The sequence below is a fragment of the Verruconis gallopava genome, assembly GCF_000836295.1.
Source record: "Verruconis gallopava strain CBS 43764 unplaced genomic scaffold supercont1.13, whole genome shotgun sequence".
NCBI lineage: Eukaryota > Fungi > Ascomycota > Dothideomycetes > Venturiales > Sympoventuriaceae > Verruconis > Verruconis gallopava.
In genome coordinates, this window is record NW_015622149.1 from 434580 (window position 1) to 458733 (window position 24154).

General features: G+C 49.7%; 7 protein-coding genes across 10 annotated transcripts; 4 read left to right on the top strand and 3 right to left on the bottom strand.

The window, feature by feature from the left end:
• Positions 1-568: 568 nt before the first annotated feature.
• PV09_04634 (uncharacterized protein) lies at positions 569-5103 on the top strand. Its single transcript, XM_016358011.1, has 3 exons — positions 569-2542; positions 2642-4539; positions 4613-5103. The coding sequence occupies exons 1-3, from the start codon at positions 2263-2265 to the stop codon at positions 4628-4630; spliced, it is 2196 nt and encodes a 731-aa protein (XP_016214213.1). The 5' UTR covers positions 569-2262; the 3' UTR covers positions 4631-5103.
• On the bottom strand, positions 4864-6874 carry PV09_04635 (uncharacterized protein; the record flags this gene model as incomplete). Its single annotated transcript, XM_016358012.1, has 5 exons — positions 4864-5623; positions 5752-6091; positions 6147-6369; positions 6435-6768; positions 6810-6874. 5 exons carry the CDS (start codon positions 6872-6874, stop codon positions 4996-4998), a joined length of 1590 nt encoding a protein of 529 aa, XP_016214214.1. The 3' UTR covers positions 4864-4995.
• Positions 6875-7364: 490 nt separating this feature from the next.
• On the top strand, positions 7365-9439 carry PV09_04636. Of its 2 annotated transcripts, XM_016358013.1 has the most exons (3): positions 7365-8017; positions 8115-8425; positions 8478-9439. In XM_016358013.1, the coding sequence occupies exons 1-3, from the start codon at positions 7592-7594 to the stop codon at positions 9205-9207; spliced, it is 1467 nt and encodes a 488-aa protein (XP_016214215.1). In that variant the 5' UTR covers positions 7365-7591; the 3' UTR covers positions 9208-9439. The 2 variants fall into 2 exon arrangements, with proteins under 2 accessions (XP_016214215.1, XP_016214216.1); XM_016358014.1 differs by lacking the exon at positions 7365-8017 and having other exon boundaries at positions 8074-8425.
• A 129-nt stretch (positions 9440-9568) lies between these two features.
• On the top strand, positions 9569-11507 carry PV09_04637 (uncharacterized protein). The gene is made up of 3 exons (XM_016358015.1): positions 9569-9837; positions 9918-10385; positions 10435-11507. The coding sequence occupies exons 1-3, from the start codon at positions 9813-9815 to the stop codon at positions 11313-11315; spliced, it is 1374 nt and encodes a 457-aa protein (XP_016214217.1). The 5' UTR covers positions 9569-9812; the 3' UTR covers positions 11316-11507.
• A 2954-nt stretch (positions 11508-14461) lies between these two features.
• On the bottom strand, positions 14462-18069 carry PV09_04638 (uncharacterized protein). Its single transcript, XM_016358016.1, has one exon. The coding sequence runs from the start codon at positions 17877-17879 to the stop codon at positions 14637-14639; it is 3243 nt and encodes a 1080-aa protein (XP_016214218.1). The 5' UTR covers positions 17880-18069; the 3' UTR covers positions 14462-14636.
• Positions 18070-18435: 366 nt separating this feature from the next.
• PV09_04639 (uncharacterized protein) lies at positions 18436-20031 on the top strand. The gene has a single exon (XM_016358017.1). It carries the CDS (start codon positions 19248-19250, stop codon positions 20013-20015), a length of 768 nt encoding a protein of 255 aa, XP_016214219.1. The 5' UTR covers positions 18436-19247; the 3' UTR covers positions 20016-20031.
• A 55-nt stretch (positions 20032-20086) lies between these two features.
• PV09_04640 lies at positions 20087-23920 on the bottom strand. Of its 3 annotated transcripts, none has more exons than XM_016358020.1 (8): positions 23459-23920; positions 23073-23286; positions 22759-23027; positions 22338-22707; positions 21360-22289; positions 21270-21305; positions 20452-21144; positions 20087-20400 (listed from the first exon to the last, which is right to left on the bottom strand). In XM_016358020.1, the coding sequence occupies exons 2-8, from the start codon at positions 23182-23184 to the stop codon at positions 20240-20242; spliced, it is 2571 nt and encodes an 856-aa protein (XP_016214222.1). In that variant the 5' UTR covers positions 23185-23286; positions 23459-23920; the 3' UTR covers positions 20087-20239. The 3 variants fall into 3 exon arrangements, with proteins under 3 accessions (XP_016214222.1, XP_016214221.1, XP_016214220.1); XM_016358019.1 differs by having other exon boundaries at positions 21246-21305; XM_016358018.1 differs by having other exon boundaries at positions 21234-21305.
• Between the last annotated feature and the right edge of the window lie 234 nt (positions 23921-24154).

Here is a 24154-nt window from a genome sequence, read left to right on the forward strand (position 1 = left end):
ATCCGACAGAGCGGCCTGATGACTTCTTAGTTTTAGTTGATCCACTAAGACCAACACTAGCACTGTGCCTAGCATTCAACTGGTTCCTCTTCCACACGATCTGGGAAAATGGACATCAGGAAGAGCGTTTGGGGCTGGACTCTCTCCCATTGTGGGGACAGCGAATCGATCACCTGCAGCGGAGGAGTTTGTGAGCCTGCAGGGATTTCGAAAGCCGCGTTGATGGGTTTCTTCTCCCGGACCGAGGCCACCACCGACAGACAAAGTCCCAGGGTAAGCTCGGCCTGGCGGGGCGGACGCGCATGAAGCCATTAGGTATGAGTTAGCCAGCCAACCAGCCCAAGCCCACAGAGAGCGCCAGACAAATAATGCGCAAGGTCGGTGGCTCAGGAAACAAAGGAGGTTTTTTTAACCTTTTCATTACGTTGCTTCTGCTGTGCTCGTTATTTTTCCACCAGACAATTCGCGAAGGCCCATAAGTGACCAGGGAATTAATAAACGCGCGTGCATTTGCAGGTCCAGCGCATCGGCCTAACTGAGCAAGGCGCTGGTGCTAGGACAAAAGGCAAGGCGGGACCGCAAAATTCGGGCTTCCCAGCGCCCAGTCAGAACAATTCGCACACGACACCATTCACTCGCTTTTCTTCCTGCAGTCTCAGCGCCGTGGTTCGGATTGACCTAGCGAGGCCAGTCGCACGCTCTGCCTCGTCAGAAGCAGACGGGCTTTTGCAAAGGCTGCTCGGGGTGCTGTTGCAAAGAATCCAGCGACGGCGGGCGCTGTCAAGTGCGGAAGCAGATATCCCGCAACTCCTGCCACCGCACTCACGCTCACTGGGGCGCGCGCGATCGTACGGACAAACAGCGGGTGCGGAAGGAGGATCGGAGGACCGGGCGGTCGCAAAAGAGCGAGTAGAGAAGACGAACCGCGCAGGGCAACACGCTTGAAAGGCGAGAAGAGGCGGGCAAGACAGAGGACAGCAGTCCAAGAGCGTTGAGAGCGCGAAGCCGAAAGCTCAGAGGGCGCGGCGAGAGAAGTGACAAGTGGACGGATTGTACGGGGCGCGTCGTGTCAAGGTCGGCCATGACGATGAGCACGCCAACCGTCGCACTGCATAACAAAGATTCCAACCACTATCGAGAGGGGAAAGAGCGGCCAGCACTCACCACGACCACTGTTGCGACTTCCGCTGATTGAGCTATTGCGTCGGTGACGCCTTGTTTGATTGCGCTTCGCGGCTTCCCTGTCCTGCAGCGACTGATTCTGGTTACCGGGCTGCTCTTGCTGTCCGTTGCGCCCACTGCTGGGTTGACGCACGCACGGAAGGCACGACGGCGGCAACAGCGGGCTGGCTGCGCCTGCGTCTGCATTTGCGGGAGAACGACGACATCAGGAGCCGGACAAGCTTGCGCGGCCGCTGTAGAGAGACAAACAGGACGTCCGCGCCCACAGAAGCAGCGAGTACACCACATATCGCACCGTCACCGCGCGGCCAGACGACGCAAGCTTCGCTTTTCTTTGATCTTCGATTTCTGAAGACGGTCCCGCTTGGCGCTGGTGGCACCGCAGCTCTAGGCCCTCGCGCATGAGCTGCCTGCCTGTTGCCAGCTCCAGTCGACTCTATCCACACCTTGGGGTGCTCTACGTTACACGACCTTTGGGTGCTTGCGTGACCCGCGCCGCCGGGCTCGAGTGGAATCACAGCCAACGGCAACCTGCAGCTTGGTATATGCGCTCGTGTGCTCGCCCGCTGCGTTTCTAGGAATCCTTAGCGCACATCTCTTGCATCTAACCACGACCACCAACACCGTGTCAGAAAGCTAATTCGTACCACGCGTGCCTCTGCGTGAGCGGGACGGCCCAAGATCAGACAAAACCATACTGTTGGGAACACTTGTGCTGTCTGATCCTTGTCCGTCCAGGAAAGCCTGTAGATAGCTGAACGCCTCCTCACTGGTGTGCGTGCCATTGTTCACGGTTACCATTTCGAGTGGCTGCCTGTCTCAGCGTGCGCCAGCGTAGGCGGTCAGTCAAGGCTTTGCCGTTTGGAGTGGAATAAGAAATAATCTCTGTGCCCAGAGCAAGAGCGAAAAGAGGAGAGTGAGGGGGCACTTGCCTGCTCGTTAGAATACGAAGGTGGAAAAATAAAAGTGCAATACGCAGGAACGAGAGGCGACCAACAGCCGTACACGTTCACCCTTTTTTTTCGCACTACCTCAGAACGAACAAGGGCGCAGATCACCCTGGAAAGGCTCATACATATCATGGCTGCCTCGGACGCGGAAGATGCTGCATCGCCTGACCCGGACTTTGGTGACCAGGACGAGTTGTCTGAAGTCATGGCCGAGTCTGTTTCGGCTTTGCAATCCTCCACTGCTGTTGCTGTTGACAGGACCGAAAGCAACTCGGGTTCATCTGATCAGCACACCCCTACCAACGGCACCTCAGGCGTGAATAAGCTGAATCCAAAAGACCCGTCGCGTCCGCGACGTAAGAAGGCTCGACGAGCCTGTTTCGCCTGCCAGAGAGCTCATCTCACATGTGGTAAGTTGTGTCTTCCTTGACTTTGCTACGTCTTGTCACCAAATTCCAATCTACTGGTTGACCCATGGTCGCTGACTGTGCCTCTTCCTCTTTGTTTAGGTGACGAGCGACCATGCCAACGGTGCATCAAGCGGGGTCTTCAGGACCAGTGTCATGATGGTGTGCGCAAAAAGGCCAAGTACTTGTCTGACACACCGGCCGAGCTCCTGAACCCGCCAGGGATGGGGGGATATCATCCGTACATCAACGGTACCAAGACCGCCTCTTCGAACAATGATGCTTCAGGCGTACCAATGACAGGATCGAATGAAACAGGTCACTACGCAACTCAACAACAGCCGCAGACACCAACATTGGAGGTGTACGGTCAGACTTCGAATCAGACGCAGATGCCGCCGCCTTTATCCACTACAGGTAGCTTTGGCGCTCAGCAAAGCCCTTTGTCTCCACAGCAGTTTACCCAGCATGGGCAACAACACATGAACACGACAATGGCGCAAGCCAGCCAAGGCATGACCCAGTTCAACGGTCTGCATTTTGACCCGAGCGATCCAGCTTTGTTCAACTTTGACATTGCAAGCCTGAATTTTGGCAACCAGTATGGAGCTTTGGAATTTGGCATGCTCAACCATATGTCTTCGGGAGCAAATGGCGACAACCAAGACATGATCAATTCCATGCACATGCAAGGTTTCAATCAAAACTACTCGGATCCGGCTTTGACATTTAGCCAAGATGCATTCGTCAATGCTGACTGGAATAATAGTCACCCACGTGCCAGCAGCACGAGTGGGCTGTTATCAACACCTAATAACACTCCAATCGTATCGAGTATTGATAGACACGATAGTCTTACGCAGTTTCCAAAGGCGTATGCCATAGGTGCGGGTCCACCCAGCATGGCAAGTGCAAGCCCAGCAGCTTCGAGTGGGGTGCCAGATGCGCCTGTGGAGCAACCACAATCACCGGCACTTTTTTTGAACACATCACAAGCGCCTTCATCTCCGATTATCCAACGACAAGCATCCTCAAAGCAACAGCCCGTGCAACCGCCCACGTCAGGTGAGACATATAACCAGACCCACCAGGCAACTGCGCCAGCCACGACCACTAGAAAGCGGCCTTACGACGCAGACATCATATACGAAACAGTGAATAAGCCATACCCTTATACTTCAGGATTCCATCGCCTCTTTAACTACATAACACGAAACTTCAGCTCTGAGAAGCGAATCCGTGTTGCTAAAGCGGTCGCTGCCATCCGCCCTTCTCTCATTACATTCTCACAAGGGCTTACAGAGCAGGACCTTATTTTTATGGAGCGTAGCGTTCAAAGGAAGCTTTTTGAATTTCACGACTTTCTGCAGGCCACAGGAACTCCTACCATCATGGCTCGCCGAGACGGAGCTATTGTGTCTGCCAGCAAAGAGTTTAGTATTCTGACTGGTTGGTCAAAATCAGTACTTCTTGGCAAGGAACCCAATCTTAATATAAACTCTGGCGGCGCCTCTGGTGCATCGACGGCGCCTGGTTCCGCCGCTCGTACTCGCCTATCGAGTGCGGAGCGAGACACCGCAGAACGGCCGACCACGACACAATCGGGAAACAGCGCACTGGCCGCAATGAACACCAATAACACGCTACCTGTGCTTCTGGCTGAGATCCTTGATCAGGATACGGTGGTCCAATTCTACGAGGACTTCGCCAGGTTGGCGTTCAGCTCCGCCGGCGGATCAGTTCTTCGAAGGGGACGCCTGCTCAAGTATAGAGTTAAATCGGACCAAATGCCTGAGCAGCATTCTGGGAACGGGCAAGACGATTCGGCCATGAAAAAAAGGAAGAGAAGCCAAAGTATCAAGCATGAGGACGGACAAACACATATCAAGGGCGAGGCAGGCATTACGAAACTGGGCGAGCGAGAGGGAGCCGTAGATGTGATGTATTGCTGGACATGCCGGAGAGATGTTTTTGAAGTACCGACGCTTATTGTCATGAATGTAGGTCCTTGCCGTATTCTTATGGCATCCAGCCTTCGACTTTTCGACAAACTCGGCTAACGATGCATTCCAGTTTCTACCTATCATATAACTCCGATGGATTTCCTATCAAAGGATACGATGGATTGCACATCGTCGACGATTTCATTCGATATTATTGTTTTTTTGCAGTAATGTAAATACTTCAAATGCAACATAACAAGGTAAAAAGCAGGGAGACGTTGTACGAGGTATGGGCGGCTGGCATGCCTGAAGGCGTATGGAGGAATTGGGGTCTTAAGAGAGCCGGAAAATTAAAAATTTGCAACATGATTGAAATCCTTTCTTTTCAAGAATAGTGTCTTTGTGACATTGGTAGTTGCCTTGCCACGCCAAATTTTGGCTTTTCGTATAATCTCCTCCTTCCTATTGGACGGCGCATAACATTTTTTGTGTTCAGCAAAGTTTTGTAACGTGTCATTCTCTGACAACTAGCTCATCAGGTAGACGCGGTCCTTCATATCTTGCTCTCGCATATCCAATCCAATTCGCTGTGGCGAAAATGGCCATAGCTCCTAGAACAACACTTGCATAATTCATGTTGCCAGCGGTGACTGGCATTACTGTTGGAAAACAAAAGAATACGAGCACTAGGAATGCAAACGCGACCGTCACCGCATTTGCCGTCCATCCAAAAAGGTTACCGAGTCGAAAGAAGCGGTCAGCTGGCAGATACTTACTCGCTCGGCGTTGGTACATGAGCAACGCGGCAGGGAATGCGTAACTGAGCTGCTGAAGGATCAGTCCTGTGCCAATCATGGCGTTGAAAGCGGTCGTGGAGCCGAGATAGACACAGCCGATGGCAAAGACGACAGCTGAGTTGGCGAGCAGCGCCCACATGGGCACACCAAGGCGAGGATGGATCTTGCAAAGATATATGGCACCGACGAGGCCATTGTCGCGCGCTAGGGAGTAGCAGAGACGTGAGGCGGTTTGAAGACACCCTATCAGAGCAAAGAAGCCGCAACTGATGAGGATGACGAGGAAAAAGGTCGCGATGCCGCGCGAGCGGGTCGCTTGAATCCAGAGCTCGTAGATCGGAACCCTGTCAGTTTTCTTAGCCAACGGAACCTTTCGCTGCCCTTTCTTCTAGGAAAAAGTCATGATTGCGCGAAATGTGAAGTGGCAACTATGTTTGGCCTTTCTGGGACACAAGGAAGTTTTCGGACGTACCCAGTGGGCGTGTTCAGAACAGCCTCAAAGTCTTGCATTGAGTAGACCATGCCGACGACAAAGGCAAAGCTGGTCACGAAGCCAATGATTATGGTGGACATCAAAGCCTGTGGGACCGCTCGAGCGGCGTTCTTGCACTCTTCAGCGAGATGAATTGCACCGTCCACGCCGGAGTAGATGTAGTTTGCATTCACAAGGCCCGTTAAGAAAACGACACCGTCTGACGACCAGCCGGAGTTGTTCTGGAATGTTGCCCAGACAAACTCGCTCGACTGCTTAGTAGGAGATCGCACAAGGCAGGTGATGAAGATGACAAAGAACCCGACGAGTCCGATGACAACTGCACAGTATCAGGTTTAATTCCATTCAAGTACTTGATAGAACATGCGACTCACAGCCGACATCATGGATCCAAGCGGCACGCTTCAACAAAAAAATGTTGTAGAGTGTGAAAGAAACGTTGAGCGCTTGGAACATGAGGAATATGTGCCATCGCTCAACGACGTATGATGGGTCATACGAGATCACTATCGCTGCAATGAGCTGCGGAGGGATTATGGCGACGCCGGCCGATGTAGCAATCCAGCCGAAGAGGTTTGCCGACCCGCACCAGTAGCTCTGGACTTTGTCAGCCCAACTCATGGATTGAGACGAAGAATTCCACCACTCTATGTGAGACGTACCAGACTTCGACTCCAGGCTTTGGGAGCAAGTATGTTGGTCCAATGGTACTGTCCGCCTGCAGTGGGCCAAACACTTGACATTTCCGCCAGGCTGAGCGCACTGCATCCCACGGTGACAAAGATGACAATCACGCCGTAGAGGAGAGTCACCGAGCCGCCAGACATGATTGACAAAGCAAGGGTGGCCGATATTCCAGCCCATGAAACGCAAATGTTCCAACCAGCGGCTATGATGGCGAGGAGCCCGATATCTCGAACAGCTTCTCCACGGAGACCGAGACTGGCCAAGTTGACGTCCTCGACGCCGCCGGTTGCCTGTGTAAGGGCTGTGATACTGTCAGTTCTGCGAACGGCATATTGTTGACTTAAGAAAACGTGCTTTTCTCAAGGTCATATGCTTCTTTCTTCTCCTTTGAAACAGCTTCTTGAGGATAATCCATGGTTACTTCTTGGCTGCTTAAATGCATTGTGACGATAGAAATCAAGAGAGCAGAAAGTCTGAACTTGAGCAGCCTCAAGCATCTTACTGGATAATATACAGATATGCTATAAGATGCGGGGCTCTCGTGGCGCCGCATCTGACTGATCTGAAGCCTACTTTGTGCTCGGCTTCATCCTGAACGTTTCTTCCTTCGCCTTCCCAATGTGGTCACAACCGTATCTCTGCACATAAGTCTTATCTTCGACCCCTCTCCCCTCAATCTAGAGTTTCGTGGAATAGATGCGAGGGATAGAGGCAGGAAATCACAAACAGTTTAGGAAGTCAAAGCGTTGTGTATGTTGGTTCAGTTCTCAACTTTCCTTCCTCTTTCGGTAAAAGTCTTGGGCCCGCGGAATACAGAGCGCGCTAGCGGATCAGATGCCATCTTGCTATCCGAGAACTTTCATTACGTTGCCCTGAGCTCGAATATGTAAACACGGCTGTGATTGGATAAAATGAATAATGCATTTGATCCTAGCGTGTTGTTTTACAGCAGGCGAAAAAAACAGAAGGTTGATTGAGAGCAAGGCTGACATGAGATCGAACGAGACTGGAGTCCTCGGCCTCCTGGACTGTGAGCGGTGTCTATAAGACATTCTGAGTTCTTAGAGCGGGGGAACATCACTTTGGATTGATCTCGATTCGGCAAATCTTCTAGCACGTTTAGTCTTCAGCCATGTTGACGAAAGAAGGGTTCCAATGGACGGAAAAAGAGGGCCTCGTGGCTGGAATTCCTTGTCTCGGAGCAATCCAACCAGCAAGCAATGTTCGAAGTGATCGAACCCTCTACGATGTCATCGTAATCGGTGCCGGGTACGCTGGTCTCACCGCAGCTAGGGATCTGAGCACAACCGGTCATGAAGTTTTGCTTCTAGAAGCTCGTGATCGCATTGGTGGCAGAACGTGGTCAAGCAATCTGGGAGGCTATCCTTTCGAAATGGGCGGTACATGGGTTCACTGGTTCCAGCCGTTTGTATATCGCGAGATAGCTCGCTATGGGATGGCAAAGGACTTGGAGAGCTCTCATGACTTCGAAAAGGGCCTGAATTGTCATGAAGTCATCACGCCCGGTTGTCGCAAAGCAATGAGTCACGATCAGGAGGCAAGTTTAAGACTCCTCATGCGTCCACGTTTCTGAAATCCAAACTCGATGCTAAAAAAGAAATCTAGCATGCATCCTGAATGCTAACAGGTGGCAGGTCGCGATTATGGAGTCGGCGCTCAAAAAGTTCGTAAATGTCGACGGCGACTATGGAAGAAAACTTGTCCCTTTTCCTCATGATCCACATTACAATCCTGAGGTCTTTAAATTTGATCAAATGTCTTTTGCCGATCGATTCAAAGAAATCGAGGAAGAGCTGACACCTCTGGAGAGAGCGAACTTTGAAGGATTCCTCAGCATCACTTCCGGAGGAACGATGGAGGAAAGTAGTTTTTTTGAATTTATTAGGTGGTGGGCCCTGAACAATTACGACATCCGTAATTTTTTTGAACTGTGTTTGACATTTAAGTGCGTATATAAGAGTAGATTTGGCAACGCGAAAGCTGACCTGCCGCTCAAGGTTTCGATCTGGACAATCCGCATTCGCCCGAAAATTCTTCGATGAAGCGTCTTCAACAGGAAGGATGTCGTGGCAGTTCAACACGCCCGTTGCTGCGATTGAGAACACAAGGACTTCGGTAACCGTTACCACGCGAGCCGGGCAGCAATATCGAGCGCGGAGAGCTGTGTGCACAGTTCCACTCAACGTCCTGCACAAAATAAACTTCTCGCCTGCTCTTTCTTCAGCGAAATTAAAGGCTTCGAAGACTGGTCACTGCAACAAGGTGTCCAAAGTCCACGTCGAATGCAAAAATCCTGAGCTGAGATCATTCTCGGCAACGGCTTTTCCACACAATAAGCTGACATACACATTTGGAGATGGGACTACCCCTGCAGGTAACACACATCTAGTTGCCTTTGGTAGCTCGTTGCCAGGTGTTCAGTTGAATCCAGAGGAAAAAATCGAAGATACAATTGAAGCGTTTCAAGAATTTGCTCCAATGGACGTAAAACGACTGGTGTTCCACAATTGGACTAAGGATGAATTCGCTGATGGGGCTTGGGAATTCCTGAAGCCGGACATGATCAAGTACCTTGATGCCCTCAGAGAACGACAAGGCAACACGATATTTGCGAGCGCGGATTGGGCTTTGGGCTGGAGAGGTTTCATCGACGGAGCAATTGAAGACGGTACCAGAGCGGCTATGGAAATTAAGACAGAATTAGCCGATAGACTGGTAAAGCTATAGTTGTTTCCATGTGATATACTGATACGTATGGAGTCAATAGAACTTTGCAGTGTACAACTTGGGCCTTATTCTCAGACATTCTGATTCGGATCGAGCTTTGGGAGACCAAAAATGCCAATTCGAATCGTTCCATTTACTGTTAAATTGACGCTTCGTAATGTCACTTGAGTATCTATTAGTTTAGTGCGAGCGTAATGCTGAAAAAAAGAACACAATTTTTGTGTTGATGTAGTTAACATCACGTGATTCAGAATTGCGTCTATTTTTGTCAATGAAAATATCTCTTGAATTCATACTTGATTGAAGAACAAACACTGCATCCAATATTAAAACAGAGCCCCCTTCGAAATCAAGTCCGTCGTGCTTGAATAGATATAAATCCATTCCCTTGAATACACGCGCGGCGCGAATTCCGCATGAGGTGTTTGACACCAAAGACCGTTCTGCTCATACCATCCAAGCTTGCAATACACCGACAAAACATGACTTTGGTGGCTATTTGTTGCTAGGCATGGCTTCTCTTTAAAGCAAAGCGCCGGTGTCTTCTCGTTACACCCGAGACGAGCCGACCAGAATGCACTGAGAAGAGATGTCCGGTCTTGATTATGGCAACCCGGAAAGCTTCAAAAGGTAAATAATCAAAGCTGTGCCTCAGACTCGTTGTGATGAATCAGCCGCTCGTGAATGAACAAGGGCTGATTACGAATCAGGATGCTACAACTGCATGAAAAGACGGATCGTGTGTGACAAGAGAGAACCAAACTGTGCAAAATGTCAGAAAAAAGGTCTCCAATGCCCAGGGATGGGAATACGATATCGATTCAATGAAGGACTGGCTGCTCGTGGGAAGTTGAAAGGTAAAACGTTCAACTTGCAGTCTCCGGATATACCGACAGAAACCACAACGTCAAGAACCGCCGTGCCACTGCACCTCAAATGGGTGGCTTGTGGAGGTGACAATGTGACTGAAAAGCAATCAAATTCGCAAGTACGCTGCGATGATTCTACGGGCCAGGAAAACTCTTTGGATGAAGTCTCCAGCTCCGGAACTGCGGAACTGTCTGGAACAGAGGGCTATTCCAATTGCAATGCCTCGGCGGGGGACGTGTTTCAATTCCTACCACTGGTTCCGTGCGTTGAACAATTGGATGCCAAGACACGATTTCTTTTCAATCATTGTTCGTTAGTCGATCTTGACTTTTGTTTCATACTCGCTGATTTTGACAGTTGCTGATTACGTCTCTCCCGTGATGATCTTAACGGATGGTATCACAAATGGCTATCGTTACCAAATTCTCCCGCTAGCAGTTGAAGATGCGATGGTTCAGAGAGCTGTATGCGTTGCAGCAGCTTTTCATCTCTCAATTGAACAACCACAACTGCGACTACCCGCGGAGGCCGGACGAGCGGCGATCATATCCAAATTGAAAACAAAAGCTTTGATCGGAGAGGTCGTTTCGCTCAGCACGTGGGCCACGCTTATTCTGGTGTTCGTTGGAGAGCTTATCGTTGGAAGCAACGATATCTTGACTGCTCACAAGATGCTAACAAGTTTTATGAAACTACGCGGCAGTACAGCTGACGGTTCGGGCCTTGCTTCGTTCTGTCAGCAACAAACGGATATCATCAATTTCTTCACAATGCCGGCAATTAGTGAGACGGATGGTGTGGAGCAGCTCCTGGCTACTTCCTCCCCTGAAACTGGGGATCTTGAATGGCCACAACCACCGATTTTTTCTCGGAAGTCTTACAGTGAAGCGTACCGACAGTCTTCTGCGATCTATCTGCTCCGTGCGCAGTCAGAATTTATCAACCTGGACGACCCCATCGCCATAAAGCTTGTGGCTCGACTGAAAGACTTACTCATTGACGTGGACCCCTCTTCTCCTGGCGCCCATACGCTGGTGTGGCCATATTGGGTCGCTGCGTGCGAGGCTCTCCTCGAAGAACATAGGTTGTTCTTCTATCAACGATTGCTGCACATCTGGGAAACTACTCGATATAGAAATGTGAAAATCGCAATCGATGCTCTCGAGAGTATATGGGAACGAAGAGGCGAAGTCAGATGGACAGCCATGCTCCCAGACATTGCGATGGTGATCATGTGAATAGCTGGGGTTGGAGGAGGATTTTTCATGACTACCGATCGACTGTTGAAGTTTGCGTTTTCAAAGTTCCTCTCATTCTTGATTTAAATCAGGACGGTTCATACTCGCTAAGAAGCAAATACCATATTTGACATGTACAGCACAGCGACACGTGACGGCTGACGCCTTTTCAATACCAAAACATGATGTGCTATTTGATGAAGTCCAAATTCAGCCTTGTGATCAACCAATAGGATATACTGTACTTCTGTCTCGGTAGCCTGACGGCCAGTTCAACCGTGAAAACTAGAACCGTAGCAGATTCGGACGAACAACAACTGATCGAGCGAAATGTTCAAACCCTTCGAAACTGCATGTCTCAATCATTTGTATCTAAACATTCCTTCGGCTTAGAAGCCGGAGGAGGAAGGGCCAGGACAATGTGTTAAAATCACGTGCTCGAACCTAGATATTCAAATGGACACGGAGTGTTTCTCAGGTTGCAACTTGATGCAAACTCTGCCATAGCGATGTCCTAATTTGTTTTTCTTTCCTAGGCGAACTGTAGCGAGGAAAAGTGATGAATGAGCTCCGAAACCTCATGAGGTCAAAATCCAGCATCAGGACGCCGACTTGATGTAATCTAGTCATCAAATGAATCCGTCGGTACCAAAGAAAGGGTTAAAGCCCCGGAACTATGCTGTGATATCCCACGATAGCAGCCACATCTCCACCCGAATCTAAAGATCGCAGTGACTTGTCATAATTGTCTTGTAAGTGATCTACTTGTATATTCCAAGCATGCACGCTTGCGCCATCTTCGCAAGGATTGCCGCGCATAGTTCTTGATTGAGCTCTTCTAAGCCGCATTGAGCCACGGCAAGTCCCGTCAAAACGAGAAGAGCTAGCAAGTGGACAAGCTGCACTTGATCGATTCGTATCGGAGCAGTCTCCGACGTTCTCGAACAAGCAGTATGTTCAGGACGAGCCAGACCGCTGAAATACAGCTGTGGTGGCGAACCTTGATTTCAATGCTCGCCGACCAGCAAACCCCGACGCGTGGAGGCGGCACCGGTACTTTGGCCAATCGATTTTGGTAGTCATCTAACAAACCTGGTCGTCACCATGGTGCGGGGCAAGCTCTGGACATTTTGAATTGGCTGTGTCGTCACTCTTTTGTGGAAGCGAAGGATCAAGGAGGCCACATCGAGTGACGGGAGTGAATCTCTTACTTCGACTCAACAACTCCTTTGCACGTTGGCACGCAGAATCTAATCGTGTTATGCCTCGTCGCTTCCATGAGCCCAAGGCTTCACTAAGAAACCTCATGCCTGCCGAGCATCGTGAACCACAACAGGCACTACGGCAGCCTAAAAAACACTGCCGAAAGGTGGTTCACACCGCATGTGAAAATTGCCGCGCCCACAAAGCAAAGGTTTGTACGGGATGGAAGCGTGCATGAGACAAACTCCGAGCTGACTCAATTTCCCCTCACAGTGTAGCGGTGTACAGCCTTGTGTTCGATGTACAAAAAATAGAAGCGAATGCGTGTTCAGAGGACGCACGCATGAACGTATTCGTGAGGATTTGCAGCATCACAAACTTTCACTCGGAAACATTTTCGACGTCTTGAGGTTGCCTGTCCCAGCTGGAGGGGGTGTCGACCTCAGGCAGATTGCTTGCGAAAGTAGAGATGTGCAAGAATTTGTACATAAGACGTCGAATCTCTCCAACCAGGTCCAAAACGGGGCCAATGTATTCAGAATACCGGAGGAAAAGTAAGTCACATCCCTGGTTGTACGATGCGAAGAACGCACAGTGATCTGATTCCAGCGACAGCCAGCCGCACAAGCTGCAAACGAATGTATTCGTAGACACAATAGCATCGCCCGTGTCGTCATTTCCAGACGCTATAATCGCCTTGGGCTCGGGACCAGATCCACCAATGCATCCAAGACCTCAGTATCATAACCATGGCCACCATACGGACGAAGTCCCAACATCGCACCAGGGATTTGTGAACATATACTCACACCGGAACACGCTGCAGAGTATGCCACCCTTGGTCAATTGCATGTCCAGTCACACATCTTCAGATTTCTCCCTTCTACTATCCCAGTATCAGACATACATCTGACCCAGGCTTGCCAGAGAGCATGTGGGTGACAAAGATGGTGCTGTCATCGGATGCGGCTGGCTTTTCTTGTCTCGTTCATAAATATATCGAAGAAACTCCACATTCAAGCCTAAACCCCAGGCTTTGTGGTGAACGTGCGTCAGATTGACTGTAGTATGATTACCGGAGTCATCTTTATTTAGCGTCTAGAGCGGGAAGGGGGACGAGATTTCTCACCATCAGCACTGTTGCAAAAGACGGAAAAGAGGGACGGAGGATACAGTGCTTCTCTTTTATTGTCGGACGAGTGACGATAGCTTCTTTCTTTCTATTTGCATGCTCCTGCAATCCGTGATTTTTAAAGCCCTCTTGTCAGGATTTCGCAGCGAGTCAATTTACTTGACTGCCTGCTCAGCGAACGGAGAAGAACAGATCGGATACATGCATACCCATAGATTCCGTGCCTCGTCACAACATTATGGTCATCAATTGGCGGTGGCGTGATACTTTAACCTGGAGCCCCGGGTGTAGGGACGACGGAATAACTCTCGTCCTGTTGTCTTCAAATGTGTTCGTCTCCCTGAGGCCCTTTTTGGACAGAAAATGGGGAAATATATTATGGCCAGCATTTTGCGAATCAACTGCCACGCCGAGCGTAAAGACGGAACGCTGCAAGATTGCTCGCAGCTTCGTTATCGCTCCCGATATTAATGAGAGTTACGCAAACCAAAAATTCTACAGGTTGTGATACTGAAAGCCCGGCTTTATAACATACTTCTCAAAAACCCTGACCACTAAGTGGTTGGTAATTTTTGGTAAGTTTTTCTCAGCCATCTGACATTGGAATGTCAGAAAGACAAACTAGGACAAATATCTTCGGATAATTGCGCTATCGAAGCTGTGTCAAAATATTTTACGACGCGCCGATGAATATAAAAGAGCAGTAGCAGGATGGCGGCTCAGACGACACTACGAAGGACACGTTATGCCCAACGTATTATGTGCAAACGCTTTATATCAGTATGTGTGGAAACAAAGAAGAAAGAGCCCCTTTATCAAGAATCATGATTATCAAAGAGTGGATTCAAGCCCTTCGTTCACACAGCAATGGTAACTGTGGGATACGATGGTATATTCTATGAACGAAAAATCCGCTTGAATCCGAACGTCGTTATGCCTTTGTCGATTGGCCAATAAGGGGAGGAGTTGGGGCTTTGCGCATTCCTTCACCACCTTCGCCCATAAACCTCATGTTCTACCCTTGTTGATTTTTTCTCTGCTTTTCTTGGCCCCGAATTTCTCTCTCCCAACATCTTCGTCCTCTCCAGACCAGGAACCGCTCGCGATTCACCGGCATAATGCGGGTGCCCGGCCCCATGATCTTCCGCGTCTCGTCTGAACAACGCCAAAAGATCTTTCATGCCCAGCTTGCTTAGCGTATTGCCGCCTTCAATGGCTGCTTCAGCTAATTTTCTCTTTTCCTCTTGCAGGGCCAGGATCCGTTCTTCGACACTATTCTCGATTGTAAGTCTGTATACCACCACATCGACGGTTTGATTCAGTCGATGCACACGGTCAATAGCTTGCTCTTCAACAAATGGGTTCCAGAATGGTTCTAGAAGTACGACACGCGATGCAGCAGTGAGGTTAAGGCCTAAGGATCCACATTTAAGTGAGCAAAGCAGGACGCGGCAGTATTTATCGTTACGAAGTGCACTGAGGGATGCTTCTCTCAGATCATTGCGCATGGACCCGTCATAACGAGTAAAATTGTAACCGGAGGATTTAAGGAAAGGCTCCACAATGTCGAGCATGGAGGTAAACTGGCTGAAGACTATAACTTTGTGGTCTGGTGTTTCCTCCTCGAGAATCTTGAGCAAGTGTACAATCTTGGTGGACTTCGGTATATTCTTCTCGGACGGATTTTTGCGATGCTTTGTTGTTAGAGAGGCATTGACGTCTCTATTGATTTCTGATTCAGATGCGGATTCATCTGAGACGAACAAGGGATTCTTGTGGATCTTCTGGCATCGATCGTTCCGTGTCTCGGAATCGGTGTCCGTTTCGGAGTCGTCACTGTTGAGCCACTCTCCGCCTCCCTCGATATTTTCATCATCACTCCCACCACATCTACCCAGATTGGATAGATACCTGCGCTGTTCTTTAGGAACGAGCCATTCTCCCGATCCCTCATCTTCGTCGTCACTGTCCATAATAATTCGGCGATTTGCCTTCGGTTTTGGATGATACTTCGGGTTTCTTGTTGAAGCCAAGTTCTTGGCATAGTGACCAGATCTCTCATAGTCTTCCTGGAAGGTCGATAAATCGGCCTCGCACTCTGCACAATGAGAACTCCCTTTCTCGATCTGATCTTTGCTCAGCTGTACCTGACAGACGTCGCAATTCTTCGTCTCGACCGTAAGCCCCCCGAGCAGGTCAGCAATGGCATCCATCACATCGAGATCTGCCTTTTTGCTCCTCCTGGGCGTCATGCTGCAATTCGTCGCTTTTGAGACAGCTGCGGAAAGTGCATCATTATCCTGCTTAACGCTTCTACCCACCAGATGTGGATGATTGCACGCTTGCCTCAGTCTTAAAAGAAGGACTAAAGCGCCGATATAATCAGCCTTTTCTCCTCCCAACATCTCGTCAAGACGATTTTGCGCACGATCCGCGAGACGGTCGTAAAATTTACGTTCCCGATCATTGAATGCCGCGGTGACGAGCTCGACTTTACGATTCACAATCCTGAAGCCAGATTTCTTCTCCTCTCCAGCTTGTACTTTACCACCTGGATTTAGGGCGCCTTCTTTCTTGAGAATGTCTTTTGTGCGACGCTTCATGCAACTCTTGAGAAAGACTTGCAGTCTTCTCATCGCGATACCGCCTCTTCCATTTTTCATTGGTCCCGTGATCTGCTCTTTCCAAGGTCCTGTATCACAATATGGCTTGATACGCAGGAATCGAATGAGAGACTGTAACTCATCAAGATTATTTTGCATCGGCGTACCGGTAAGACACCATCTGTAGTGAGAACGTAGGGCGTAGCAAGCTTGTGTCATTTTCGCGGACTTGTTTTTGATACTGTGGGCTTCGTCAAGCATGACACGGTACCAATGCACGCCAAAGCAACCTGTTTTAATACCGTTCTCGTCATCTGAACTAGACGCATGTTCAGAAGCGAGAATCTGGTATGTGGTGATGACCACGTCATATTTCTTCAGATCATCTGCACGCTTTGTACGGTTAGGCCCGTGATGTACCAGGACTCGCAGAGGACGCGTTGCGTCAACCTTTGTCTTGATCTCTGACTCCCACTGCTTGATCAGAGCCAAGGGTGCGACAACCAACGTCGACTTCGCACAGACGGCAGGGATCGGATTCTTCTTGTCCTTCTCGCGTTCTTCCTTCGAGGGCAATGGGTTGGCAAGGATGAGGGCAATGGCTTGGATCGTTTTCCCTAGACCCATATCGTCGGCTAGAATGCCACCTCGTGGAATAACGCCGCGTATTTTCTTCCGCGATATCTCGCGGTCGCGCATCCATGCTACACCTTCGACTTGGTGGGGCAGCAGTTTAACCTCGAGACCGTCAAGAGTGCCATCTTCCTCGTCCTCGCTTTCATCATCCGCGCCATTCTGATCAACAGATCTAACATCTTTCTCATCTTTTACCCCAAGGGACTCCAGCTTCTGTGACAACGCCTTCAGAGCATCTCCATTGTTTTCTACCGGGGGTCCTTTTTTCTTTGCTTTCCGATCCTTTAGTCTAGGCTTATCATCTTCATCGTCGAATGCCCCCTCGAGAAGCGCTTTGATCTCCTCGTTCGCCTTTTGAGAGTCAACCCAGCGATATGGGTCGGGTGCACCAAACTCTTGATTACGCAAAACTGCATCCGGATCGAACTTATCGTCGTCTTCGTCATCTTCTCCCTTTGTGAGGTCTATGCGGGTCACGAAGTGGGAATTAGGGTTGATCGTGTTGAAAAAAGGAGCCGGTGTGGCGTATGTCGTCTTTGGTTGGTATCCCTGGGGAAAGGATATCGGCTGAGGTTTAGGAAGCGGCATGGTGTAGTCGTCGTAAGTCATAAATGGTTTGCCAGCTATTACTGATGCTCCGGTCTGATGGAGTGCAGGAGCAGCTGAGCCACTGCCCTGCTTTGAGAAGGCGGGAGCTGATCTGAACCCATCCTCTTGACTCCTTACATTGCTGGACGCAGCGAATCCGCTGGTCGAGGACGTAATTCTCGGTTGCATGCTCACACCAGATATTTGTCTATGATGTTCCGGTCGTGGACGTCCCGGCTTTGGCATGTTAAACAGTTTGTTTTCCGCCTGTTTGATATTCTTCCTCAAAGGATTACGAAGCGGACTAGCCTCGCCAAACCGAGGCGACGAGCTCATGGTTAAGTCGACTACTGCCCGTTCTTTTGGCCATTGGCCTTCATGGTTGGTTTCGTAGCCTGACATGTTGCGCAGTGGATTTCGTGGTGACGCGAGCGAACGGCTGGGTGTGCGTGTGTGAAGTTGGTGAGATTGTGGAAAAAAAATAAACGCTCGAGGCAAACGAACCGTGTCGCGTCTACAGTCTGAGAATGCGAGCTCGTGATCTCACAACGATATTCTCATCTGAAATCGCATCTGCTCAACTGGAAGTAAGGGTCCGCAGCGTGATCACGCCGCAACAGACTAAGGGTGATGATTGTTGCACGTCGTCCGCGCTAGTCGCGCTTCATGTGCGTTGTTGCAGAGGGCAACCAAGGACTGCGACGATGACGTCATCGAGTCTTTCGCTTAGGTTTAGCATAGCAAACTTGACGCAGAGCACAATGCCCGTACTGCAAAAACGCACCTGGCAGAAGAACGAGCCAGGGCAAGGGAGAACATCGAAAAGGAGAATGAGTTCTCTTTGCTTCTCTCCTTAGTTTGCTACCGCAGTTTTTGATATTTCACATTGCCATCAACACAGCCTGGCCCGTGTCAGCTCAACGGCGAGAAGAAGCACGCTCAGTAAGATGGGCGTAGTCAGGAGAATAAGCGCTATAAACCTTCGCGCATATATCAGAAAACGTGGCGCGAGTTGTTCTACTCTTTTCCATAGGGGACGGACCACCCGACAACTTATCTGTTATGTATATCAGGCTCTGAGCTTGTGACTTGACGGCTTGGAAGCTCTAATCGTCGTTTACTGTATCCTCGAACACAATCTGCATCGCCATCCTCGGTTCTTTTGGCTCCATATTATCGACTGGCCTTGAGCAATCTGAAAGGCGGCCATGCCTCCTTTCGTTCTTCGTCGCGGTCAGCCGGGATTCCTTGATCGATAGAACCGAATTGCAACTATAGCCTCGCATAGATCTATCCGACTCTTTTTCTCCAGGGCGACAAACTTGCATTTGGAACAGCATAGCCACTTGCCGATAAGGTTTTCTTTTTTTTCACTGTTGGAGGAGCAATTCATAACGAATTTCGTGTCAAGCGACGCATAAGCTTTCCGACCAAGAAGATGAACGCACCATTCGATTCACGCAGTTTCCTCGGGTTTGCCATGCTCTTGGAATCCATCACAGTAACCAACGCCTTAACGTGATTAAATTATCGTCATTCATGAATTGAGATCTTTGGCTGCAGGATAAACGCCTAGATTGCCTATGTTCATTGTCGCAGAACATTGGCAGGGATGAAACACAGCGTGCGGCATCTAACTTGGCATCACGCCCAGCATTTCTAAATCTCGACTCCGACGCAAGCGACACTTATTTTTTCTCTCTTTCGAATCTTGTCCTTCCTATTCTTTCTAGCTGCGCTTATGTGTGTCTTCTAGGTCATGGCCGGGACATGGCGAACTCTAGGCGCTTCAAGATCGTTGCAGTCTCGATAGTCCTAATCATAATCTTCGCGATCACCTTGGACGCAGCACTTCGGCTTCACGCGCCACCGCACAACATCCTGAAGGTGTCGCATGCGCAGAATGGAGGCCCGAACCTTCAAGCCGCGAAGGCCGGAGCGGAACCCCAGCAAAGCGGAACCGGGCAGATGGGCAGCCCGTCAAACGCGTCGGTGCAAGCATCAAGCGCGGCGACGCATGCTCCAACACATACGACGGGCCTCGAACAAGGTCTGATCGGCTCGCCGTCGAACACGACAGCCGCAAACGCAACGGCCACAGCACAGGTGTCGGTCTCGATGCCGTCGTCAAGCAGGAGACCGGAGTCCGACTTGTCCATCATCCTAGAAGCGTACGCCGGTTCGGCGGGACCCAAACGCTGTCGCGGCCAGGTGCTGAAGAAGCTCATCATTCCGCACCCGGTCTCGCAGTGGCGATCGGGCGTGTGTGTCAATCTTTCGGATCAGGCCCAGTGCGGCATTTTCTACGCGGGCAAGGAGGATAACTGCGAGGCGCGACTGTTCAACATCGAAGGATGTGAGGACACCACGGACACGTATGTCAATACCGTCGTGTTCATGCCGGAGGTTAGAGCAGTGGGAAGCTTGTGGAGGAGCATGTTTATAAGATGTGGCATCGACGTGCCAGAGGTCGGTCAACTGGATCCAAGCATCCTGGGCGCAGCATTGAAGTTGCCATCCGCTCCAAACACGACGTGATGCTGTTGGCCAAGCATATCGTTGATGGAATATGATCTAATTCAAAATTTCACGTTGAGAATTTCTTGTTTGTTTCTTTTGATTGCACGACAATGTATATTCGCTCCATCTGTATGAAACGATTCAATGCAGCGAGGAACTCAGCTACACAAATTAAGTACAGGCAGGGCGCAGCACCGACACAACTACGCATTTCATATCACTTCTAGGCGAAATCCATCTTTCTAGGAGCCATGTCGGACTGGATTTTGTCCACAGAAATCCAAGTGCATTTGCTTGATACGGTCGCTGGCCTGCTCGAGACGTCGCTTTCGTTCTTTGAGTAAAGACCGGCGTTCCTCACGCTCGACATCGTCGGCAACAAGACGATTGGCGTTTTTATATCCTGGAAGTAAGTTTTAGCTGGAGCTAAAGTGAGGAGCGCGATCAAACTTACCATCCTCGCCAAACACTTGCAAAGCTGTCATGAGATCGTGGTACAATTCTTCCCGAAACTTGATGAGCAGCTCGGCTTCGACGGCTTGTACTACCTGATCTACAAATCGCATTGCGGATATCTGATAGTATGCGCGAATTCTTGCCATGACTCCGACCTCACGGCTGTATGGATCCGCATCAAGGACTTCGGTAGCTTGCTTCCTGGTCTTGTCGTCCCAATTCTTATTGACTTCTTTGCCATATTTCTTCTCAAGCTCCCTGGCATACTCCATGTACCGCTTTTTGAGACGAGCTGCTTCAAGTATCGCTTGTTCTTCTTTGACATAGCGCGACATCAACTTCTCATCCCGTGTAATGGGCTTAACCCTTTCGATCTTAAGTGCACGAAAGACATATTGTGTCATGGACTCCATGTGACGATTGAGAAAATTCCGGTACGCTTCTTGCATCTCTTCAAAGAGCTTGGTCGCGCGCCACTGATAAACCTTGTCTTGTAAGCTCTTCGCTAAAGAATTCTGCATGGCTGATTTCAGATTGTTTAACAGAACTTTCAGTGGATCTTTCCAGTTCTCAAGGGTCAAAAGGATCATATGATCTACCGCCTTAAGCTCGACCACTGAAGGCAATCCAGAGGTGCTGAACGAGTCTAACGTGGTGCGCAGTTCTGCCAGAGTGAATGATTTTCGTAGAGCTAATTGAGTGCACGTTAGCAGAACGTACAGATTCAGCGATGATATGTCCAGAATAATCCGATACTCCACTCATAATTCTGACACTTACTGGAACCTGTACCTAAGAAATCAAGGGTGCACTCACGATCACGGGCGATTGGAATTACCGAGCAGATACTGTCTGGGTCAATGTCAGAGGAGCTCGTCTATTGATGAGCTTGCTGTCAGTACTTGCCTTCTCTTTTGGAAGATCTAGCCGTCATCTTTGGTGTGCCATTTGCGTCCTTGCGTTTCTTGGTTGGTGTGACGATTTCCTCATCATCAGAAGACAGGTCAATGATCTGCGTGTTGCGCTTCACTAGCTTCGAGGGAGTGTAGTTGATCTTGCATGGAGTTGGAGCAGGAGAAGACCTTCCGTCATCGGCTTCGTATTCTGGAGATGCGACAAGTAAGGTTGGACGTTGACCGTTGATTATGGACTCATGAAATTCATTTTTGATCTTCTTCCAGGACTCGGTAAGGATATTAGGCTCTGTTCCATCAATCATAGAGCGTACGGCTTGGGTGAAGTCGATGACAGCTTGACTAACCACCTGCAGAGCGTTCTGTGGAGGCTCAGGTAGCTCAGCAAGTTGATCCTCCACTTCAGCGTGCTTGCAAACCACCTGGTCTTCTAATTTGGGCATGACTTCAAGAATGAGATGTGCCAACTTGTCTGATAGGTTCCTCTGCAGATTGCGCGTGCCGAGACGGTCTTTTACATCGATGTCTCCGAATCGCGCAGTCCAAAAGACCGAATTGAAGAAATTTTGCTCAGAAACCCGAGCTTCGCCGTGGCTTATGCCGTCGTTCAAGTCTGCTTGACTCGGCTGTTTTACCACAAAGTAGCCGTGTCCTTTGCGAAAATTCTGGCCTTGAAGGACAGATTTCCACACATCCACCCTGTCATCGGATTGAAGACGATCTGGCTTTGTCAACACACCAATAGTGCGATGATTGGCGCCGACCTTGTCCACTAAAGCCGAGGCCATTGAATTGTCAATATCAATCTCCATAGGAACGGCGAGCAAAATGATTGTGTTTTCTTGTGACATGTATATCTCTCCGAGCTTACTGATCAGTTGCACAGTTTCTTGACCGCCGTCTGGTGACTGGGAGATGATACCTTGGCTTTGGTTAGTCTCCGCTGTCAAAATAAATCGAACACCCTTACCTGGAAGATCATAAAACGACAGATCTGGTAGACCAGGCGCGAAAATCTCAAGGGAGATTATGTTTGGACTGAACGGGAATTTCAGCGCTTCCTTGCTAACATTTCGACAGTTGAGATAACGACGATAATCTTCCTGGGGGTTCAATGTGGCCACTTGAGCTCGTCGAATAACGTTCTCAAGGTCTTGCTTGTCGTAAACAGTCTTGAAATGGTGAACTGTTTGACCCATTTCGGTCCAGGGGAAAAGAGGAGAGTTCGGGTCTCCAGTTGGTGAGTACTTCTGCACTAGTGAGACATCGCATCGCCACTGGGAGGTGGGCTCATCGCGCAAGTTGATGTGCAACACGCATCGAGTACAGGTACCTGAATCCTACGAATTATGAGCGAGAGAGGCGCTACGTCTTTGGAAAGGGGGTCTTACCCGAGGCACGCTGATTTCTGATATCGCTTCGATAAGGGAACTTTTCCCCGCGCTTTGGTCACCGACCACGACAATCTTTGGCAATGGCATGCTTGCTGCGGCATCAATGCCATGACGCTCAAGGTCTCGAATTGCGTGTAATAAGACTTTAACACCGCTGCCAATGAGCTCAATGGAGGCGTCCGGAGTAGGCAGGCCAAAGCCTGGTGTTGTTGCTACTGAAGATCTTGGCATCGAAGTCGTCGAGTCACAGACGGCAAGATCATTTCCTGTGCGCTATCAGCGTGAGTGTTGACGAGCTCATTGTTTCATACCTTTTAGGTTTCCACCCGTGTGAATGTTGAAATTGAGTTCTGGCTGGACGATGATATCGCCCGGAATAGTGTCACCACTTGAGTGTGGCATTGCGAGAAGTCTCCCATTCATTGCGGGCTGCTGTTTTGTGTGCGCAGCGTAAGTGAGGTTGGAAAGTCGTGCGCTAGATCGGCATGCGGCCCTGCGTGGCGGTGGAGTTTTGCGAGCGTTGAGCTGGCGCATATTGTTTATGTTTAGCAAACGAACCAATTTTGCAGTAGGAGGTTTTTCGATGTTGTTGAATGATGCAGGAGCCGTTAGGAAGGCTCGTGATATAAGATGAAAGGTTGGAGCTGAGGGCGAGGGAATATAAAAGTCACGACAGCAAAAAGGAAACAGTACTAACCAGCAGCACAACAACGTAACATGAGATAGAATAAGGCTTTACTGACGGAAAAGTGAAGTCTCATTCGGGAGATTTATACCCTCTTCTTCAGCCCTCTCTAGGTATCTCGTATTTCCCTTGGAACAGCAATGCCTGTGCGTGAATCATCTTCCACGTCTAGAGCCGTGGTGAGGTTCACTTTCATTTTTCGGATGCCACGATTCCTAAGTGCAAAGTGAATTCCACTTCTCTTCAGGATTACGATTTTCTACGACCATGGAAAAGACCGGTCAAACCTTCTCCTCGTTGGGACATGGCTTGCAGACGTATCTCCCGTCTTCGTCAAGGCTTCACGGCGACAACGTCGACTTGATATGAGAACAGGCATACAAAGGAAACGGCGTGAGCGTGAAGTGACGGACAAAAGCTGTGCGTCACTGTGAATCAGCCAAGCGAAATCTTATGCGTCGTTCCGGGATCTATCACGACGAGAGGAGACATGTGTTCGTCTCCTTGGACGAAGTTCCACACTTCGAGGAGTCCTAGATGGTCTTGGAGGCATGTAGTCGTCTCACGAAGAGTCGAGTTCCTCAAGCCAGGCGTCGTCGTTCCTCGAGGGGATCATGTCAGCGTCCAACATTGGTCCGGTGCAGAGTAGCAGGCAATGCCGTACAGCAAGTTCGTCTTCGTCCACAACCGCACGTAGGCTCTCGTCAA

What these genes read in the sequence shown, in the direction of transcription:
- PV09_04634 (XM_016358011.1), top strand. Translation starts at nt 2,263, where the DNA reads ATGGCTGCCTCGGACGCGGAAGATGCTGCATCGCCTGACCCGGACTTT. An exon ending in GAGAGCTCATCTCACATGTG is followed by an intron (nt 2,543 to 2,641) that starts GTAAGTTGTGTC and finishes CTCTTTGTTTAG; the next exon opens with GTGACGAGCGACCATGCCAA.
- PV09_04636 (XM_016358013.1), top strand. Translation starts at nt 7,592, where the DNA reads ATGTTGACGAAAGAAGGGTTCCAATGGACGGAAAAAGAGGGCCTCGTG. An exon ending in CAATGAGTCACGATCAGGAG is followed by an intron (nt 8,018 to 8,114) that starts GCAAGTTTAAGA and finishes AACAGGTGGCAG; the next exon opens with GTCGCGATTATGGAGTCGGC. An exon ending in GAACTGTGTTTGACATTTAA is followed by an intron (nt 8,426 to 8,477) that starts GTGCGTATATAA and finishes CTGCCGCTCAAG; the next exon opens with GTTTCGATCTGGACAATCCG.
- PV09_04637 (XM_016358015.1), top strand. Translation starts at nt 9,813, where the DNA reads ATGGCAACCCGGAAAGCTTCAAAAG. An exon ending in AACCCGGAAAGCTTCAAAAG is followed by an intron (nt 9,838 to 9,917) that starts GTAAATAATCAA and finishes ATTACGAATCAG; the next exon opens with GATGCTACAACTGCATGAAA. An exon ending in ACGATTTCTTTTCAATCATT is followed by an intron (nt 10,386 to 10,434) that starts GTTCGTTAGTCG and finishes TGATTTTGACAG; the next exon opens with TTGCTGATTACGTCTCTCCC.
- PV09_04638 (XM_016358016.1), bottom strand. Translation starts at nt 17,879, where the DNA reads ATGTCAGGCTACGAAACCAACCATGAAGGCCAATGGCCAAAAGAACGG.
- PV09_04639 (XM_016358017.1), top strand. Translation starts at nt 19,248, where the DNA reads ATGGCGAACTCTAGGCGCTTCAAGATCGTTGCAGTCTCGATAGTCCTA.
- PV09_04640 (XM_016358018.1), bottom strand. Translation starts at nt 23,184, where the DNA reads ATGAATGGGAGACTTCTCGCAATGCCACACTCAAGTGGTGACACTATT. An exon ending in CACGGGTGGAAACCTAAAAG is followed by an intron (nt 23,028 to 23,072) that starts GTATGAAACAAT and finishes GATAGCGCACAG; the next exon opens with GAAATGATCTTGCCGTCTGT. An exon ending in TTTCTTAGGTACAGGTTCCA is followed by an intron (nt 21,145 to 21,233) that starts GTAAGTGTCAGA and finishes GCACTCAATTAG; the next exon opens with CTCTACGAAAATCATTCACT.